Source organism: Schistocerca serialis, chromosome 4 (genome assembly GCF_023864345.2).
Source record: "Schistocerca serialis cubense isolate TAMUIC-IGC-003099 chromosome 4, iqSchSeri2.2, whole genome shotgun sequence".
In the NCBI taxonomy this organism is placed as follows: domain Eukaryota; kingdom Metazoa; phylum Arthropoda; class Insecta; order Orthoptera; family Acrididae; genus Schistocerca; species Schistocerca serialis.
In genome coordinates, this window is record NC_064641.1 from 233,750,801 (window position 1) to 233,773,272 (window position 22,472).

Genomic DNA, 22,472 nt, shown 5'->3' on the forward strand with positions numbered 1-22,472 from the left:
CCTGGGTTTCCATTGTCACGTATGTTACTTTACGCCTGTGATTGAAATCGCAAATGCATGATATCTTCGTTAATTGCTTGTTTTTCCGGTGCTGTTACAGATACGGGTGTGGTTGCAGACTCTGTGCTTGTTCGATCCTGTTCACTACGCTCTTCAATGGTTTGCAACAACTCTGTTCGCAATTTCTGAAATTGTCGCTTCGTTTGCGCTTCTATTTTGACTATGCGGTTATCATATCTTTTCAGCGCTGCTTTTGTGATACGTTTGTGTAACACACTGTTTTCAACAATTTCACGCGCTGTATCTGCTGCTTGTCTAGTAATTACGTTTGTCTGTTTCTCTAGTTTCTTGACTTCTCCCTGGGTGTTGTTACGTAATTATTTTGATCTCGTCCTGAATGCCATTACGCAATGTTTGTACGTCCGCTTGTACCTTGTCAATGTCTGTTCTCAATTGATTGTAACCTGTTATTAAGTTTACTATCACTTCTCGAAATTCTTTTGCCTCGTCTTCAGTATGACTAAGGTGTAAATGAATTTTTTTGTTTTGTTCTTTAATCGCACGCATTTGTCTCGTGGTTTCTGCATATTGTTTCGTCATTTCTGCATACTGAATTTTAATTTGTTTCGCAATTTTTTTATTTATCTTGTCATGGTTTCCGTCATTAATTGTAATAATTCTGCCAGATTGGTGGGTCCTATTGCGTTTTCTTCCGACGTCCTACGCTCTGTGTTTTCGCCCAAGTGTTGGTCTGCAACCGATTGCATTGAACTGTGCGGTGACACGTTTCTGCTCGAATTCCTTGTACTCTGTGGTGAGGGAGCTCTGATTACTTGTACTATGGGTTCTACGCATTCAAGACGCAAGTTAGAATCCTCATCGACTGTCTCTCTACTTTCCTGCTCCTCTGTCGTATGCTGACTTATGTTTTCTATGCCATGACGTACATTATCCTCGTTATGGTGCGTTATATGTCCTATTTCTCGCGATACTGCATCGTCTGTTGTACTGTCCTCTATTCTCTGTCCATTTTCAAGCTGGGTCTCTACCTCAATTCGGTCAAGGTCTTGATCTGCCATTGCTAATCTTTCCGAATCCCTTATTTTCTGTTTTAAAACCAATTCACGCGCCCTACTTCGCGTCAACATGCGCTCATATGATCTCACGCGTTTCATAAACTTTTTGTTCACACTACTTGACACTACCAAGACTGACAATCCATTCACTTACTTGTTGGGTCAGAACCAACTTGTCAACGACGTATCCGCCACCTGTGCGCTTGCATTGAGGAGAAAACTTAATTCTAAAAATATTAAAATTCACAACTTAATTATGCTATTGTCTCTGACACTTTCTTACTATCTATGGCTGCAGCTACTTTTTTCGAGTATTTAAAACTTTAGGAAAAAAAATTTTACTACGAAAATTTTTCAACAGGATACTTTTCTGACCTAGTTAGGCACGTGGTCGACCTTCAATCATGGTATCATACCATCCTGGCAGGGTTGCCATTTTCTAAACATTCTGCGTGGTGTCTGTTCGTTCTATATCGTGTCTCCCTACCACTTTCGCGCAACGACGCTCTGAGTGTGTTTTTAGGGAATTGACTAGTTTGAACCTGGGACCTGTTGCTGGTAAGGAGACGTCAGACCAGACATGACATGTAGAATTCAGAAGAGTTCAGTGAGACTAGTGATGATATAACCAAATACTTAATGATTTCAGCGTCAGCTCCACTGCACTCCCTGTAAAAGAATCTTAATACTAACTAAATTTAGTGGAAGGGGTTCAAGGCTTTCCTATTTTTAGTTAGCTGGTAAAATAACGTCGAGAAAGCAGTTAAGTTTACCATTGGAAATTTTATTCTACTCACAAAACATTGTTTATAAATTGCACTATTGAAAAAAGAAATATTTTAATACAGGATGGTAAAAACCAACTGCATTCAACAAAAATGTAAACGAATATTCCCTGAGTGGGTTTCCAAGTTCTACAACGGATCGAAGGATGACCTATGCCATATCACATCTATAATCTAGGTTTAAATTAAGTTTCACAAGAGAGAAAACTATCAAAATGGTCTACAGTGACCCTCAATTATCTTTAATTACTTACCTAACTTGTCGTAAATTACAGTGGCTGATGTGGCTTCTCAATAACTATATAACAGAAAAATCATCGCGTTTCAGATTTTTACTTCAAGTGGCAAATATGAACACCATGAGCTTTAATTGACGATCGACACTAGTATTACGCAAAAAGGGGATGTAACAGATGAGACTTCTGCAGTTCTGATTGAAGCCTTATGCGCTCAAAAATGCGGCATCGTGTGCGTTCATTACCTTGTCGGTGTTCGTCAGGGGGCGGCGAGATGCACAGCTACGGTCACCTCGCCGCCTCCGAAGCAACTCTGAAGCAACTCTCTCCTAACTTCTCCTTACTATAGTTTACCGAAGTTGGTTTAAAAAAACTATCTGGCTGTGTTTTCATCTGACCAATCAGGGTCTCAATGTTAACCTTAAGCTCCGCCTACAAAAATTCTGTCTATCCAATGAGAAACGTTATACTTTTCGTGGTGGGGCAATGTTTTTAAAGTTTGCAACGTAACAGAGACGCGAAAAGTCTCACGCTAAAACTTGCAGCTGGTGTGGTCCTTTTAGCGTTATCGTAAGATCTATACTGTTCATCTGGAGGGCTCTATGTTTAAACATGGGGTGCGGGGTGGTCCTAACGTAACAGAGACGCGAAAAAGTCTCACGCTAAAACTTGCGGGTGGTGTAGCCCTTTTTGTGTTATCGTAAGATCTATACTGTTCTTCTGGAGGGCTCTAGCTTTTAACATTGGCTGGGGGGTGGTCTTGACTTAACAGAGACGCGAAAAAGTCTCACGCTAAAACTTGCGGGTGGTGTGGTCCTAGCAGTTAGCTGGCGACGTGGGTGTCCGTCCGTCCCTTATCGTAGGGCCTTCCAGATTAACACGGTTCTGCTCTCGGCTTCTGTTCTCGTTCCTCCCCTGGAACTGCGTCTGTCTCACGGTGGGAAGGTATGACACGCATTTAGGCATTCTTGTGTTAGTCTGTGTTATTCCATTTGCTCACTCGTTACTCGTATTACTTTGCTTAATTTAATGTCACGATTTATTCGGAGCTATGTGACATACTTCTGGATTTGCTTATCATGTCAGGGTTTTCATGGAAGGTGTTGGATTTGCCTGACACCTTACAAACAGTGTTGTTTGTGTCTTCGTGTGGGTCACATTATCGTTTGGTCCATAGCGTTAGGTGTTCCAAGAAAAGAAATGTAAGCTTTAGTTTCGGCAAACCCACGCAGTCTGTGAAGCCCAGGTTTTTAGAGATTCATTAGTGGGTCGTTGATATCATTCATGTAGTATCTGATGAGGTTCATTGTAGTGTCTTGATTCTGATAACTATCTAATTATGTCGTTTTCGTGAAGTTTCTCGATCCACTACAAGTAAATAGCTTGCTTTTGTGTCATAGTTCTCGAGTTACCTTAAAGCAACGTGATGGTTCCGTAAGTGTGGTCCTTGCTAACGCGGAACTGGATTACATATATGTCCGAGTGTTCAATCTCCCGCCGGTGGCTGACGACACTTTACTTAAGGAGATTTTACTCCCTTGCGGTGATGTGAGCGGTATACGATGTGAACGCTGGTCGTTTCAACACCAGCAGCAATGTTATAGCGGTATCCATTCAGTGGAGATGGTAGCCAACCTAACATTCCTTCCCATCTACAGGTCTGTGGTTAGTGATTTGTTATAACGTATAATAGTCATGTGGCGACGTGCTTTCTCTGTAAAGTAGCATTCCAACCCACTTACAGGTACGTGGTTACCACTTTCACATAACTTATAGCGATCATGTGAGGACGTGCTTTCTCTTCAAAGTGGCCAACTTAGATATAACTACGGTATTGCAGTCCTTGCAATGTTTCTTTGGAAATGCATGTATGTCCAAAGGGACAGGCACTACAGAAACTACAGCCGTTATGAAATACGTGAAACGTATTCGAAATTGCAAATATGGACAATTGTCAGCTGTACGATGAAATGACGACAGTAAAAATTGTTGCTCGACCGGGAGTCGACCCCCGATTTTCCGATTGTCGCGAGCGGTAATCTTATAATTACGCTATTCGAACACGGCTCAGGGCCAACCCCAAACTTCCATACGTCAGCAACTTATACATCCGTTATACTATGTACCGAGTGATCAAAAAGTCAGTATAAATTAGAAAAGTTAATAAACCACAGAATAGTGTAGATAGAGAGGTAAAAATTGACACACATGCTTGGAATGACATGGGGTTTTATTAGAATAAAAAAAGTATTGCTAGACCCGTGAAAGATCTCTTGCGCTCGTCGTTTGGTGACGATCGTGTGCTCAGCCGCCACTTTCGTCATGCTTGGCCTCCCAGGTCCCCAGACCTCAGTCCGTGCGATTATTGGCTTTGGGGCTACCTGAAGTCGCAAGTGTATCGTGATCGACCGACATCTCTAGGGATTCTGAAAGACAACATCCGACGCCAATGTCTCACCATAACTCCGGACGAGCTTTACAGTGCTGTTCACAACGTTACTCCTCGACTACAGCTGTTGTTGAGGAATGATGGTGGACATATTGAGCATTTCGTGTAAAGAACATAATCTTTGCTTTGTCTTACTTTGTTATGCTAATTATTGCTATTCTGATCAGATGAAGCGCCATCTGTCGTACTTTTTTTGAACGTTTGCATGTTTTTGGTTCTAATAAAACCCCATGTCATTCCAAGCATGTGTGTCAATTTGTACCTCTCTATCTACATTATTCCGTGATTTATTCAGTTTTCAAATTTATACTGACTTTTTGATCACCGAGTATACAAATAACATGAAATCAAATATAACAGAATTTGTTATGGCACAGCAACCGCCATCTGGCGTGGGAAGTCAGAGGTTCAAATTTTTTAATTTACGTAATATATTACGTTGAAACCAAGAAGGCAAATACGTAAATAGTGGTGGCTGTGCAATATATGTCATGATTTAACAAGTCAAAATGTCATGAAATACATTATGTTTTATAAAAAAATCTTTAGGGTGCGACTGACAATTTTTATCGTATTTAACGACATAATGATACACACATCTCAATCGTCACGTTGGGACATGTTAGCAAATTATAACTATTTCTGAGGCTTAATTACAAAGATCATCATAATTATGAAAAGGATGAAGGATATAAAAGCATATTGTGGATGCAGAGATCGTTTAGCGCACACATCAGTAAGAACTACTGTTACAAATTGTAAAGAATTAGTGATACGTTGGCTAGAGACACAATTGTCCGAAATACGGTAGCCTAGTAGAAACATACAATACCACACCTATTATTTATAGAAAAAATTTACTAATGTGATACAAACAGAACTTGGGTATAAGGAAACAGTGTTCTCTTTAAAATATAAAGTGATTTATTTTGTTGGGTCAAACTTTGTTTGTACTTTAAAGAGAACACTGTTTCCATATACCCCCAGAGCCGCGCTGCTGCTACGGTCGCAGGTTCGAATCCTGCTTCGGGCATGGGTGTGTGTGATGTCCTTAAGATAGTTAGGTTTAAGTAGTTCTAAGTTCTAGGGGACTGACGACCACAGCAGTTGAGTCCCATGGTGCTCAGAGCCATTTTGAGCCATATACCCCAGTTCTGCTTGTCTATCGGTTTGGCACACAGTTTTAATCTGCCAGAATCTTTCATAACAGCGCACACTTCGCTGCAGAGTGAAAATATCATTCTGCAAACATCTCCCAAGGCTGTGACTAAGCCATGTCTCTGCAATATCCTTTCTTCCAGGAGTGCTAGTTCTGTTTGTATCGCAGAAGTGCTTCTGTGAATTTTGTAAAGTGGGAGACGAGGTACTGGCGGAAGTAAAGCTGTGAGGACTGGTCGTGAGTCGTGCTTGCGTAGTTTAGATGGTAGAGCAGTTGCCCGCTAAAGGCAAAGGTCCCGATTTCGAGTCTCGGTCCGGCTCACAGTTTTAATCTGCCAGTAAGTTTCATAAAATCGCATACACCGCTGCAGAGAAAAATGTCATTCTGGAAACATCCCCCATGGCTGTGGCTAATCGATGTCTCCGTAGTATGCTTTCTTCCATGCGTGCTAGTTCTGCAAGGTTCGCAGGAGTGCTTCTGTGAAGTTTGAAAGGTAGGAGACGAGGTACTGGCGGAAGTAAAGCTGTGAGGACTGGTCGTGAGTCGTGGCTTGCGTAGCTCAGATGGTAGAGCACTTGCCCATGAATGGCAAAGGTCCTGAGTTAGCGTCTCGGTCCGGCACACTGTTTTAACCTTCCAGGAAGTTTCATAGCAGCGAGCACTTTGCTGCAGAATGAAAATTTCATTGTCTCATCAAGAATTATTTATTGCAACACTTGCAGCTTCTCTATTTTATGTCATCCATTTGATGTTGTTGCCGGGCTCGTATTTTATCGACGTATGACTCTCTCTAGGCATATGTGCTCCTTTCAATTCGATCTCTTTTTCCCAGTTATCTGGATCTATTCGCTCACATGTGAGTTGCGGAGTTGATTCCTGACAGCTGCAGAATGCTGGGCGCGTCAGATTGACGGGCCTACCTCAGCCAATGCGGCAGCACAATTTAGTAAACGCCTCAATGGTAACGCCTCAGTGTTGTCACAGCCCTTTGACACAGGTACTGTTTTCGCTTTCAGCCGTTAGCGCTTCACAGTTGAAAGCTGGCAGCAGCACTGAGAGCTGTCAGCAATCATTTTATGCCGGCTCGACTATAGTGATAGATTCTCTGGAACAGGTTGTTAGTTCAACTGCGTGGTAGCTGTAAACGGTGGCAGAAACTCTACACTGGCCTCGATAATATTACTCGTTTTAACAGCTAAGACGTGCTTCATTTTATGTTATCCACTGAAAGCTTTGTCAGGGTCATTATGCATCAACATAGTACGATGTTCCATAATAATAGTTCTTTTAAGCTCGAAATTTGAGACATTGTAATTATTTTGTTGACTCTCAACTAGCATTATAAAAGCTTCCGCTCGTGTGAGTGATTTTACACAGTACTTGAATTTTGGAAGGTATTTTCCTTATGTTTAACTGTGGAAATCTTTACAGGGATCGCTCTAAATTCTACCCTCTTTTTCTATGAAAATTTGTACCTTGTATCTATTGGTTACATTATCTTTCATATTATGATCGCAGCTTATCTAAATATTACACCTAGACAATGATGCATCCTAGTGAATGGCTATAGTACTAGTAGAGTTGATTTGTAATGGATATTGCGCATTGTTGTTGCTTGTTACAGATTTGGAGAGAAGTTCGATTTGGCGATAATTGAGACGTTCTTATACGACTGTCACTTTGGCCTCGTGCATAGACTAGGTCCTCCACCAGTTATTGGTTTCTGGTCAGCTGAGCTATACCCACTTTTACATATCATCGTGGGTAACCCAATTAATCCTGCTTATTACCCAGACTTTGAGTCAAGCTACATGGACCATATGACATTCCTGGAAAGAGCTGACAATGCCTACAAGATGCTGCAATCCATCAGGCGGTTCGAAAGACTTTCGACATCACTGGAAGAGGTGATGAGAGAACATTTAGGAAGTGACCTGCCCAGCATGCTCGATATGCAGTACAACATCAGCCTCTTGCTGGCCACAACTCATTTCTCTGCTGATTATCCGAAGCCAATGCAACCTTCTGTGATACAGATGACAGGACTTCATGTTAAGGGAAAGCCGAATCCCCTGCCAAAGGTAGGTCACGCTGTAACATTCTGTTTAGTGATGACACAACACGCTAATCACCGTTTAATGATGTGACTGTCATAATAGGAGATACAGTCTTTCCTGGATGATGCGGAACAAGGGGCCATATACTTCAGTCTTGGGTCTAATATGAAGAGCAACAGTCTTCCAAAGAATATAAGGCAAAGTCTAATGGATGCTTTCTCGGAACTCCCTCAGAGGGTGCTCTGGAAGTTTGAGGATGATGACCTTCCAGGGAAACCGAGCAACGTCATGATTGCGAAGTGGCTTCCTCAACAGGACGTTTTAGGTAACGTTTAATTTATTTGCTGATTATTAATTTTTAACCTCTGTAGTGTTCAATTATTGTAAGATAATTTTCGCTGTTTACATTATTTAAATTACGAATCAGGGAATACTTGACTTATGTCAGATCCGTTTGCTGTACGCCACCTAAAATTTGGCGTAATTTCCAATGAAAACGAGCTCTTCCACAATGACAATAAGTTCCTTTATGTAGTTTTATTTATGCGCTTATTTTACATTTAAGATTAAGACAATGATGTGGTGCCTAATGTCCAGCCACGCATCCTTCATAAAATGTGAATAGTATACAAACAACTTAACACTAATTATATAATGAGGTGACGAAATTCACGAGATTGCTGCTAATATCGTATCGGACTTCTTTTTGCCCCGCGTAGCGCAGCAACTAGACGACAAATGGACTCGACAGATTGTTGGAAATATGCTGGAGAAATACTGAGCTATTTCTGATAAACATTTACAATCCCTTTTCCCATAAATCTGTGGCAGTAGGTTATACTGAGCAAACATTTCTTCCACCAAATTTTACTTTGGCCTTCACTACACATTAAAACATAGGAATAATGTCAGTCTTAATAATACTTTCAACCAGAGAGCCCTTAGAAAGGTACAAAAATTAAATAACGGAAAGTAAATTGATAGCAAAATATAATTATACAAATGAAGTAGTAATGTTTTGTTCAGTAGTTTTTACATTACGATGGACAGTTTCTCTGGTATAGTGTCTAGTTACCGAAGAAACTTTTGTCCCTCTTCTTCTTCCTGTCCTGCGTGGATGTCTATTTTCTAAATAATTTCTGTTGTAGATGACTAACTTGAAGTATATTGTGTGACCATGAGCTACTTTCATCCTTTCATCATCCCTGTAATTAAATAAATCCATGACAAAATTTTCTTTCTCTGGCTTCACTGGATTAAACGCCACTGTTGATAGACTCAGGTTTTTCAGCACTCTTGTACTGTATTTCTGTTTCCAAAATCGGAATGATGTATATAGACCTTTGTATGTTAGGGGTGTAGTACTGAACCATCTGCTTTGTATTTCGTAACAAAATATTTCTGAATTTCAAACACAGTACCTTGGCGATGATTACTTGAAGCTGCCTTGACATGAGCACCCGGTACGCTACAGTGAGCGACAAATGCTGCGTGCCTACTCATCAGTAACGCTGGCCTGACCTCTGAGAATGAGATAATGCAACAGAACATAGGAAGAATATTTTTCATACCCCGCTAGTTAGTTACATACGATCTATAGCGGTCCATCATTGTGAAAGTGTCACCGATGCAGGAATTTGTTCAGGAAATGATCACTCGATTTCGTCCCACAAATGTTCGATGGAATTTAGCTGGTCAATCTCGGTGGCCAATAGAAGGAATTCTATTTGCCCAGAATGTTCTTCAAACCACTCGTGAACAAATGTGGCCCAGTGACATGTTGCGTTACCATCTATAAAATTTGCATCGTTGTTTGGGAACAGAAATTCTGTGAATGGCAGTAACTGGTTTCCAAGTAGCCGAACATAGCCATTTATAGTCAATGATCGGTTCATTTTGATCAGAGGGCCCAGTCCATTCCTCGTAAACACAGCCAACACCATTATGTAGCCACCAACACCTTGCACAGTGCCATGTTGACAACTTCAGTCCATGGTTTCTTGGGGTTTGCGCACCATGCCCGAACCCCACCATCAGCTCTTACCAATTGAAATCTGGACTCATCTAATCAGACCACGGTTTTCCACTCGTCTACGATCCAACTGATGTGGTAACGAGCCCAGGAGAGGCGCTGCAGACGATGTCGTGCCGTTAGCAAAGGCACTCGCTTGGGCCGTCTGCTGCTGTAGCCCACTGATGCCGAATTTCGCTTCACTGTACTAACGCATAAGTGCGTTGAACGTCCGACATTGGTTTCTGCGGTTATTTCACGCAATGTTGCTTGTGTTGCTTGTCTGCTAGTACTATCAGCTCTATGCAAACGCTGCTGCTCTCGGTCATTAAATGAAGGTCATCGGCCACTGGGTCGTCCGTGGAGAGAGATAGTGCCTGAAATTTGGTGTTCTCGGCACGCACTTGACTATGAGGATTGCAGAACATTGGATTCGTTAACGATATCCGAAATGGAAGGTTCCATGTGTCTAGCTCCAATTACCAATGCACGTTCAAAGTATGTTGATTCCCGACGTTCGACCCTAACCACGTCGGAAACCTCACATGAATCACCTGAGTACAGACCACAGCTCTACCAGTGCAATGCTCTTTTATACCTTGTGTACGCGATACTATCTCCATCTGTATATGTACATATCGCTGTCCCACAACTTTTGTCACCTCGGAGAAGGAAGACAAACAGATTTATACACACCCATAAGGCTACTGAATCCAATCATAAGAAATGGAAATTGAATGCCAATAATAATAATAATAATAATAAAAGTAAAACGGTTGGTCACATTTAAATAAGTTGATCTGGACTGCTGGATCAGATAAAGAGTCCCTCACAACGAGTCAGGAAAACAGAGATGGCATTTAACACTATAGGTGGAAAAGATAAAATATGTTTCCCTTAACTATCAAGGTTCAACATCACAACACAGTCTCTACGTGATACCGCTCTCCGTTGCAATAAACTGAAAAGAAGGAAATTATCTCTGACGAAATCCTTAAGTAAAGCTGCAAAAAAGCAAACAAGAAACCTATATGACAATCCCAATAAAAAACACATTCGTAGACAACATTTCGAATTCAGTACCTGCCTTTAGCATTATCCCCGATGAACATTATGTAGAATGAGTCAGTATAACGACTTAGAGAACGTGACTTACGTATGACTGCATACTGGCCATTTGCAGAATGCTAAGTACCACAATTGCTAGAATTTAATAGAAATGAATACATTATTCTTTTCCACGTTACTAATGTTACAAGCGAAACACAAGTAAATATTTATTTCTACTATATTACACCTTCTATCGACATTTTATGAAATATTTGCCTGTGAAATAGAAGGAGTTGTCGAAAACAAATGTTTTAAAAATGTTTTATTGTCATTTCATGCAACTGCCAAATACTCTTACTCTTACTTTCCTGGCCCCACAAACTGCTGTAGGTTTTCGGTTTCCTCAAGCACTCGCATTCACAGCGATCTGTCCTTGGCATCTTCTTCCCCCCCCCCCCCCCCCGCCCCTCCCCCAAATATGTGAAGACCGTTGGCCACTTGGCGTCTTTAAATTATTTCCGGCCTACCTAAAGGTACCGTTTTTCGGGTTTCACTCTGGCATTTCTTTCAATTTTGATCCCCCCTTTCCAACATACATGTAACAGGCCGATCTGCCACATTTTCTTGGCTTCCGAGACAATTCCGGTTCATTACGTATCTCCTTTCTTCTTCGCCATTCTCCTCCCTTAAAAATAGGTCAAAGTATCTTCTGAAGGGTTTTATTTTCGGAAACGTCGTTTTGATTCCTCCTGAAAAAATTGGATGACATTAATTGTTGATAATGCTCTGGATGGCGTTTTGAGTCTCACATCCATTTCTTGTTTTTTGTCATTTCTCTTATTTACTACCAGACTCAGGTATTTAAACTCATGTGCTTCCAACACCTTGTTATCCATCCGCAGGATTTCGTACCATTTTGCCTTCTTTCTTTCTTCCTTCGTGAATGTTGTTTTCTCGTAATTTACCTCTAATGTGCCTTCCCTTGCTTTTTAAAATATCTTTCTCGCCAGTACTTTCGCGTGATCTAAATTTTCAGCGATTAATGCTGCATCTTCTGGAAAGGCAAATAAATTCATTGTTCCTGTTTTTATGTCGAAAACTGTGTAGTATTGGTGTTCCCTTTACACTAACCGCTTCAAGCCTTCCCACATAACTTTTATAAGATTTGTAATCTTCTTTGGTATTCTGAATTTCTGCATTTTCTCCCACAAATTTCATCTGTTTATGCTACCGTTGGAATCCTTAAAATCAACAGACAGTATTGCCAATGTTTTGTTTTATTTCCAATATTTTCATCTGACTTCTTTTAATAGAAATTTCATATTAGTGGTGGCTCGAGTCAATACGTATCCTTCTCATTTCTCATGTGATATCTCTCTCAACTGTTGTACTTAATCATCGTCGGTCCAGGTGACTACTTGGATGCGTGGCCACCTGGGAACATCAGATGTATTAGCCCAGGGACATGCGAGTCACTGCAGTTGAGTGCAACTGAGAAACTGGCTCCAGGCCACTCAGCTGCCTTTCTTTCTTCATTCCAAATATTGATCACGACTTATTTGTTTTGCAATTGTTTCTCCTACCTAGAAGTAGTTAAACTGATATTTCATGATTCTCTGTAGATGTGTTTTAGTACCATGGTTGTGTCTGCTGTATCTTTCATTCTCATCTGATATTTATGTTGTTTCTTCATTTATGTATTTCCATCCTCGACTTTTACAATACCTCTTCAACATATTCCACCAAACTTTCCATATATTTTGTTCTTTTCAAAATTATACCGCCACTTTTGTCTTTAATGTCATATGTGATTGGTATATATCCTCTTCTGAAGAACCTAACAGACCATTAAAAGTCACTTACATACCCTGAAGTTTTATCCTCTTCTGCTCTTTTGATTAGAGTTTCCACAGATTTTCTCTTTTTTCTCCTGAGAAATTTTTTGGGTTCCCTATCACCATTTTCATATGGTTTCTTGCCTTCGTTGGAATACTCCTCTTTTTCGTTTAATATGCTTGACAAATAATCAGAGATTTTTGGGAGCGTATTTAATTCGCTTTCTAGTGATGTACACTCCTGGAAATTGAAATAAGAACACCGTGAATTCATTGTCCCAGGAAGGGGAAACTTTATTGACACATTCCTGGGGTCAGATACATCACATGATCACACTGACAGAACCACAGGCACATAGACACAGGCAACAGAGCATGCACAATGTCGGCACTAGTACAGTGTATATCCACCTTTCGCAGCAATGCAGGCTGCTATTCTCCCATGGAGACGATCGTAGAGATGCTGGATGTAGTCCTGTGGAACGGCTTGCCATGCCATTTCCACCTGGCGCCTCAGTTAGACCAGCGTTCGTGCTGGACGTGCAGACCGCGTGAGACGACGCTTCATCCAGTCCCAAACATACTCAATGGGGGACAGATCCGGAGATCTTGCTGGCCAGGGTAGTTGACTTATACCTTCTAGAGCACGTTGGGTGGTACGGGATACATGCGGACGTGCATTGTCCTGTTGGAACAGCAAGTTCCCTTGCCGGTCTAGGAATAGTAGAACGATGGGTTCGACGACGGTTTGGATGTACCGTGCACTATTCAGTGTCCCCTCGACGATCACCAGTGGTGTACGGCCAGTGTAGGAGAGCGCTCCCCACACCATGATGCCAGGTGTTGGTCCTGTGTGCCTCGGTCGTATGCAGTCCTGATTGTGGCGCTCACCTGCACGGCGCCAAACACGCATATGACCATCATTGGCACCAAGGCAGAAGCGACTCTCATCGCTGAAGACGACACGTCTCCATTCGTCCCTCCATTCACGCCTGTCGCGACACCACTGGAGGCGGGCTGCACGATGTTGGGGCGTGAGCGGAAGACGGCCTATCGGTGTGCGGGACCGTAGCCCAGCTTCATGGAGACGGTTGCGAATGGTCCTCGCCGATACCCCAGGAGCAACAGTGTCCCTAATTTGCTGGGAAGTGGCGGTGCGGTCCCCTACGGCACTGCGTAGGATCCTACGGTCTTGGCGTGCATCCGTGCGTCGCTGCCGTCCGGTCCCAGGTCGACGGGCACGTGCACCTTCCGCCGACCACTGGCGACAACATCGATGTACTGTGGAGATCTCACGCCCCACGTGTTGAGCAATTCGGCGGTACGTCCAACCGGCCTCCCGCATGCCCACTATACGCCCTCGCTCAAAGTCCGTCAACTGCACATACGGTTCACGTCCACGCTGTCGCGGCATGCTACCAGTGTTAAAGACTGCGATGGAGCTCCGTATGCCACGGCAAACTGACTGACACTGACGGCGGCGGTGCACAAATGCTGCGCAGCTAGCGCCATTCGACGGCCAACACCGCGGTTCCTGGTGTGTCCGCTGTGCCGTGCGTGTGATCATTGCTTGTACAGCCCTCTCGCAGTGTCCGGAGCAAGTATGGTGGGTCTGACACACCGGTGTCAATGTGTTCTTTTTTCCATTTCCAGGAGTGTATAAGCCGTGTGAAGTGACGAATGAAAATGTGTACCAAGGCCAGGATTCGAGCCCAGGTCTCCTACTCACTAGGCGGATGCTGTAACCACTACAACACTCTGACACAGTGGCTTTGCACAACTGCACAGACTGTTCTAGGAAACTTCCCTCTTCAATCCAAATTCCTATTCACACCTCAGTCCACTTGGTGTTTCTCCTAAATTCGAACAACAGGAATACCAAGTGCGCCGAGGAATGGATAGGGATTTGGATTCAGGTGGGAGGTGTGCTAAGGTTGTCCACGCAGCTCTGCAGAGCCACTGTGCTGGGTTAGTTTGAATCTAGGCTTCAGTACAAATTTTCATTTGTCGCTTCAGTCTACACATATACATTAGAGATATCTGAGACTTGAAAAGAATCATATAGTCTCATTTCATTTTTGAGTCACTGATAATGTTAATAGTGAGTACTGAGTATCACTGTCTTGTCTAGTGTAGTTGCTGTGGACATATCAAGTTACAAAATTAAGCCATAAGCAAATAGCCATTGGAGCTACGCAAAATATTTTAACATGTACATGTGTTCGATTTCCAAACCAGAATGTATGTGCTCAGCAGAAATAATTTGGAGCATTGTACATTGTTCTTAACTCATCGTCATGAGCTCAGCAACTGCTGGTGTTCTTCTGTACGATTTACAAATCTACTGAATAGGGTATTCATTTTAGAAACCATCTAATAATTGTTTTAAAAATTGTTGTACACTTCTTCTGTTACTTTCTCTCTTACCACATTATCTGTAGCGCTAGAGTCATCCGCAACTAAATCCAACTCTCCCTGATGGGATATCATCAAATAATTCAGTTTTTGATTTCATTATATATATTACTGTATCATATAAAGGGTGTAACAGATATAAGTGCAGATTCTTTTATATGTAGTACCTTAACATGCACTCACATGTTTTGTTTTTTCGCTGTGTCAAACAGTCTTCCCACAAACCGTTCACAAACTTCATGACCTGATGTTTCTTGCACAGTCTTATCTGCACCTCTAAGTGGACTACACTTTTCAGTATTGACTGTTTTACATTAATGGGACCATACTTCAACACTACTGATCATGGAGAAAAACCATTAATGGCCTGCTTCTGTTTGCATATGTGAAGGTATTACAAAACTGAACACATACGATTTGTAACAACTATAATTATTAGACTGAAAATGATGTAACTACTGGTCAGGAGTAATCAAGTAAAAAGTCAAAGTATATCTTGAGTTAAAAATACCGCACGAAAACAACGGAAATGTTATGTTTGCGAATGATATTACTTACCTCCAAGCCGAACTTCATGTCTTTATTTGGAACGCATGAAGTTTAATTTTGTTTCCTCCTCCTTTTTTGTTAGGCAATGAAAGTGATATTTAACATTCAAGTATAACAAAAATATAGCACTAGTGTACAAACTAAAATGTCTCAGGAGCCAGTAATCTTTGCATACAGAACAAATAGAGCGTACTGTAATATCATCATGTAATTATGATGTTTGAGATACAGATATATCATAAAAATTTGCTTAAATGAACATGTGTAAAAACATAAGTGCTGTAGTGTGTAACAATGGCGCATCTTTCTTGATTTCACATGCTTTTCTTCTGTGTATATGTTGGTCTCTGTATTATTTTTAGTTTTTATGATACTACAACGTATTTGAGTTCTTGGATATTATATACAACTTTTTTATTATTTAGAATTCTTTGACTTTTCACCTAAACATGTTTGAGCATTGAAAATAGTAATAGTTCGCTGACCTGAATTTCCACATTTTTATGTGCAAACACAAGTACTCTGAAAGCAAATGACAATACTAACCAATTTATTTGGTTCTAAATTTCTACAAAACTGTACAGATTGTTGTATGCTTGGTGAAGTATGATGAATCACATGAATGTAAGATGTTATATATACAGTATAGATATTTTTATATAACTACTGTACAATTCTCATAATTTTGCTACTCCTCTGGAATCATTTCATGAAATTTCAGTTCTTAACTTTTCTTAACTTCCACTAACACGTCACAGAAAACTGAAATAATCCTCAATAATAGTAATACGAAACTGTAAATAAAAATTTTTGCTAAGCAAAGTCAGTCAGTATTGTTGAATCCTAAGTTCACTTCAAACGATATAAAGAAGTCCATGAGTACTAATGTGTTAAATTATTTTGGTTGTACATTTTCTCATTCACAGCAGTATGCAGTGGCTGAGATTAATTTTTATAAGGAAAGGAAGGAAATCAAGTTTTGATGAGTAGTATTTTCGTAAATGAACTGTGTGCGATAAAAATGTCATGCTGAATGACCACTTATCAAGTCTATTACTGTGAAAACAACAGTACATACCACTCATTACCTGCAAACCCTACACCATTTGGTACAGTCTGTGTGACTAACATCACGACCTTGTTGCAGCTCACAAGAATGTGCAGCTCTTCATGACTCAAGGTGGTCTTCAGAGCTTCAACGAGGCGTCCTATTATGGTGTGCCTCTTGTTGGGATACCCTTCTTTGGTGACCAGGGACACAACGTAGGAAAAATGATAGAAGCAGGAATTGGTGTGAAATTGGACTTCAATACAATCACAAAAGAGAAGGTTCTGAACGCTGTGCAGACAGTTCTGGACAATCCTAGGTAAATCACAAAATGAATTTTTCTGAAAGAAAATTGTGATATTACTTCTGTTTTATATATTTTCCATTTGTTTGTGCATTGAACAAGCTGTGTAATTAATTTTAGATGAAGTGCTGCAATATAATGTATGTACACCAAGCATTGAGCACTCTTGTAGCAAGGAGATTCGGTATAAACAACGCAATTTGTCCCATGTAGTGTTAAATGTGTCATCAAGAGCAACGTTGATAGAGACATGTAACGTAGCATGTTATTTCCTTTGAATTTGTAGACATTTCTCTATTCTGAGGAACAAATCCACTGTTGAGCCTAGTTGTCTTCAACCTAATACCAGGTAAGCCAGCAGTGGAGCAGACACGAGTGCTCATTTGATTATTGTTGATTGATCCAGTTCCAGCAAGTTTCTCAAGGGAAACCTAAATATAACATTAGAAAATCCAGAATTTGATTGCCTCAGGGTTTTATTGTTAAATAAAAACTTGGCTAGAACTGAAGAGTTTGGGTTTTTTTCTGATACAAAAAAAGGCATTCTCCTGATGAAAGGCTCATAGGACAGTGTGGTTATTTGAGATAAAATAATTACTTTTAACATATTTTAACTACTTGATTCAAACATGGAAGTATATTTTAATAGTATGTATGCTACTATTAAGTAAATGTTTCCGTAATACTAGGTATTTTAACCTATGTTTTTAATGTGAAAAGTAATACTTCTGATAAACATTTATAGGTCATTGATAAATATTTATAGGCCATTCTCCAAGGTTAGAATGAGTAAACATTTCTTTCACCAAATTTTATTTCAGACTCCTGAACACATTAAAACATAACAGTAACGTCATTCTTAATGATACCTACAATGAGAGAACCGTCATAAAGGTAAAAAAAATTAAATAACAGAATGTAATTTGATAACAAAATATAACTGTACAAATAAAATACCAGTCTTATGTCCGGTGGTCTATTCGTTATGACGGACAGTTTCTCTGATATAGTTTCTAGTTACCAAAGGACGTTTTGTTTGTCTTCTTCATCCTGTCCTGCATGGATGTCTTTTTTCTAAACTACGTCTGATTGCTGGTGACTAACTTGAAGCATATTGATTGACGATGAACTACACACATGCTCATAAATTAAGGATAATGCTGATAAATGGTGAAACAACGCTCTGGTGGGCGGTTTGGGGGTTTAAATCACCTCAGGATATGACCATGCGGTGCATTTGACCTGCTGTCGTTGCACGGTGGTGCAGGCAGCAGTGCACATACGCTGAGGTGTGCTGGTGCATGTCAGAGTACAGTGCAGCGAGTAAGTGTGCAGACGTTTTCAGACGTGCTAATGGTGATTGTGAGTTGAAAATTACTCAAGTAACATATATTTACGACGTTATGAAGGGCAGAATACTAGGGCGACTGGAGGCTGGTCAAACATAGCAGCTTGTAGCACGGGCCCTCTGTGTGCCACAAAGTGTGATCTCAAGATTATGGCAACGATTCCAGCAGACAGGAAACGTGCCAAGGCGCTACAGAACGGGACATCCACATTGTAAAACACCACAAGGAGACCGATATCCCACCATCAGTGCCCGTAGACGGCCATGGAGTACTGCAGGCAGCCTTGCTCGGGAACTTACTACAGCCACTGGAACAGTTGTCTCCAGGCACACAGTCTACAGACGACTGAACAGACATGGTTTATTTGCCCGGAGACCTGCAAGGTGCATTCCACTGACCCCTGGTCACAGGAGAGCCCATAAAGCCTTGTGTCAAGAACACAGTGCATTGTCATTGGAACAGAAGTCCCAGGTTATTTTCACTGACGAGTCCAGGTATAGTCTGAACAGTGATTCTCGCCTGGTTTTCCCCTGGCGTGAACAGGAACCAGTTACCAACCCCTTAATGTCCTTGAAAGGGACCTGTATGGTGGTCGTGGTTTGATGGTGTGGGGTGAGATTATGATTGGTGCATGTACACCCCTGCATGTCTTTGACAGAGGAACTGTAACAAGTCAGGTGTATCGGGACGTCATTTTGCACCAGTATGTCCGCCTTTTCAGGTGGGCAGCGGGTCCCACCTTCCTCCTGATGGATGATAACGCACGGCCCCATAGAGCTGCTATCGTGGAGGAGTACCTTGAAACAGAAGATAACAGGCGAAAGGAGTGGCCTGCCTGTTCTCCAGACCTAAACCCCATCGATCACTTCTGGGATGCTCTCGGTCGACGTATCTATGCTCGTCTTCAAACCCCTGCGACACTTCAGGAGCTCCGACAGACACGGGTGCAAGAATGGGAGGCTGCACCCCAGCAGCTGCTCGACCACCTGATTCAGAGTATGCCAACCCATTATGCGGCCTGCGTACGAGTGCATAGTGATCACATCCCCTATTGAAGTCAGGATACATGCGCAGCAAACAGTGGTGTTTTGGAGCACACGGACTGATGGCCATAGATGTTAAGTCCCATGGTGCTCAGACCCATTTGTAGCACAAGTGTTTCGGGACGGTTTCCTCAAAATCACCAATTCCATGGACTTACAGATCTGTGTCGTGTGTGTTCCCTATTAGCCTATGCTATTAGCGCCAGTTTTGTGTAGTGCCACGTTGTGTGGCACCACATTCTGCAATTATCCTTAATTTATGAGCATGAGTGTACTTTCACCATTCCTGTAATTAAATAAATCCATGATATAATTTTCTTTTTCTAGCATCGTTGAATTAAACGCCACTCTTGATAGCCTCATATTTTTCATACTTCTTTATTGTATTTCTCTTTTCAAAGTCGGAATGACGTGCGAGTGGACCTTTGAATGTTAAGAACCAAGTACTGAACCACTGCTTTGTATTTCTCAACAAGATACTTCGGAATTTTACACACTGGCCCTTTGCGCTAAGTTAGTTGATCTGCGCTGTACATGAGCAGTCGCTACCTTAAACTCAATGTGAAATGCCGCACCCACATGTATCTACAACGCGGTCGTTGCCTCTACCAACGAGATAATGAAACAAAACCTCGGAAGAATATTACTCATAACCAGCTGACCAATTATAAACGATTTCCTTGAAAAGGGCACCTACAGATCCTTCTACCGGAAAACAGCCAATTTTTAAGGCATAGCACATTTGCGTACTGTTTGCTTGCCTGAATGGTAGAAGCTGTTGACATGGGCAGTGTTTCTATAACAACTGGACTGTCTCTCGTATTACAGAAACACTTCTCCCACAGCTTCACTGGGTGAAACTTTCTTTTTCTGTTGCAGCTACCAGGAGAACATGAAGCACTTCTCTGCCATCTACCGGGAGCACCAGAGCACGTCCCTGGAGAGGGCGGTGTGGTGGGTGGAGTACGTGATCCGCCACCAGGGGGCCCCTCACCTGCGCAGCGCAGCCCTCGACCTGCACTGGTGGCAGCTGCTGCTGCTCGACGTCATAGGCTTCATACTGGCTGTAGCGGCTGTGGCTGCGTTTATCCTGTACAAACTGACTCTGTGGCTACGATCTCTGTTGACGCCAGCCAGAAAATTAAAGAAACACTGAGATTATGAATGCATAATGTGCCCACAACTTGCCAGTTACCTCTCACAGTGCAGTAGATGGGATTCGGCAGCCACGCCTAAATCTATTTCCAAATTTTTTGTTGTACATCTGGCATAAAGACATGTAATTTCCATGAAGCAAAAGATGAAACTGAAAAAAAAATTATACTCTATACCTTAACATTGACTGTCGAAAATACTGTCTTCTTTGCAGCCCAGTTTCTCAGCATCCAACCATCCTATTACGCTACTTGTTGCCTTCACTGAAGTTACGAAATGTAAGCATTATTTTCTTATCAAGGTTTTCTGCAGGCTGCTCTGACTGTCTTTCCATCCTACATTGTGTATTTCCACTCGCTTTTTAATGTGCTACCAAACATCATTTTTAAATACTTCCAGTTTCTTAATATCTGACTATTTTCAATTTTCGAGTTTCACACCAGCACAGTCTTGTAGTTCTCCAGCCTGTTTATGGAATTAAAGGACTGCGTTTGACATCAATATATTTGTTATTTCAAAAATAATTTTTCAACTACACTACACTGGTAAACATGTACTACTTTCTTTTCTCTTTTTTTACACCATAATTACTGAAATTACTGACATAGTCTATATTCCTTACTGAATCTTCGTTATTATCGCTATTATGATTGTTTTAATTCTTCTCTGTTGGTCTCAGTTACTTTATTTCGTTTCTAAGGTCTGAATTAAGTAGCCGGTCCTTTCTATTTTTTTCTTCTGCTCACCAGAATCTGTCTGGTTATCTGTCATATGGACAGTATAATTTGTCAATGTTAGTACTAGTATTATATCCTCTTCTGCACTTCTCAATACTCTCATTATTTATTACATTCCCTCTTCAATACATCATTTAAGCAGCAGTGATAATAAACAGGAACCCATGAAACTAATGGGTTAATCCCTATCGTTTTGTTTTATTACTTAAGTAATACATGTTATACGCCACAAGATCTGTTTGTTCTTCAGATTTTTCTGTGAAACCGCCAACTGAGTTAATCTCTTTCTTCAGTTTTCTACCAGCCAATACACTCTATACCCACATCGTGGCCTTACATTGAGATTACATGAAGTATTCAATTGAAAAGTGAGGTATTTGCCATTTTTTTTAGTTCCTATGAATTTTACCTCACTTGTTTATTTATTGAAATCTATTTTTTAGTCTAAAATAAAGATGTGAACAGGTGAAAGATCTGTATTTAGACTTAACTGTTAGGGCTAAAAAGGGTATTACAGTATGCTGATTTCCTAACGACACCGTTCATGAATAATTTGTTGAAATCTGTAAACGACATTACCATAATGAGCATAAAAAACAAATAAATCTAGCCTCCACTATTCAAGGCTTAATATTACTCTGTCAAAGAAAACATCAAGTTCATCAGCTATAAAAATTTTGAACTGTTTGTGTCGATAAAGTGAATGCTCTGTTTGACATGAAACTTTAATAATGGAGTAAGATTTTTTAAACGTATGCTTGTGTTTAAATGAATAAAGCGAAGCCTAGAAAAGATTAACGATATTCTAAGTTCACTATATTCTAACGTAATACGATTAAATAACGGAGTTAAAAAGTGGAGAATGTCATGATATTCAATGTACCCTGGTCTAGTTACCATAAAGCAGCAGCTTTAATGTAACTGTTAGTGTTGATGATCAGAATGAGTATATATTTTCCATGATACAACCACATTTTTAAAATCAGTTGACACATGCTCCATCATAGTGAAACATCACGAACATGCTCATTTCAGTGTGTAAAGACCTAACAAAACTAGTAACTCAGAAAATTTAAGAATTTTTGTCCTTTATATTATGTATATGTGAGACCAGAACACGAATTTCTTTTCCTTAGTGTCACTTTCCTCTTACATTACTCTTGTGGATGTCTGTATACCAAACTAGGGGGAACAGTTCTATATATATATATATA

The 22,472-nt window shown here is 40.9% G+C and overlaps 1 protein-coding gene across 1 annotated transcript in view; it reads left to right on the top strand.

Annotated features, from left to right (window-relative positions):
* LOC126473980 (UDP-glucosyltransferase 2-like) overlaps nucleotides 1-20,718 on the top strand; it is an 82,674-nt gene extending 61,956 nt beyond the window's left edge. The window contains exons 4-7 of the mRNA XM_050101366.1: nucleotides 7,330-7,786; nucleotides 7,865-8,087; nucleotides 16,770-16,989; nucleotides 20,246-20,718. Coding sequence (XP_049957323.1) covers nucleotides 7,330-7,786; nucleotides 7,865-8,087; nucleotides 16,770-16,989; nucleotides 20,246-20,522 — 1,177 coding nt within the window. The 3' untranslated portion in view covers nucleotides 20,523-20,718. The remainder of the gene's footprint in view (nucleotides 1-7,329; nucleotides 7,787-7,864; nucleotides 8,088-16,769; nucleotides 16,990-20,245) is intronic.
* The last annotated feature ends 1,754 nt before the right edge of the window (nucleotides 20,719-22,472 follow it).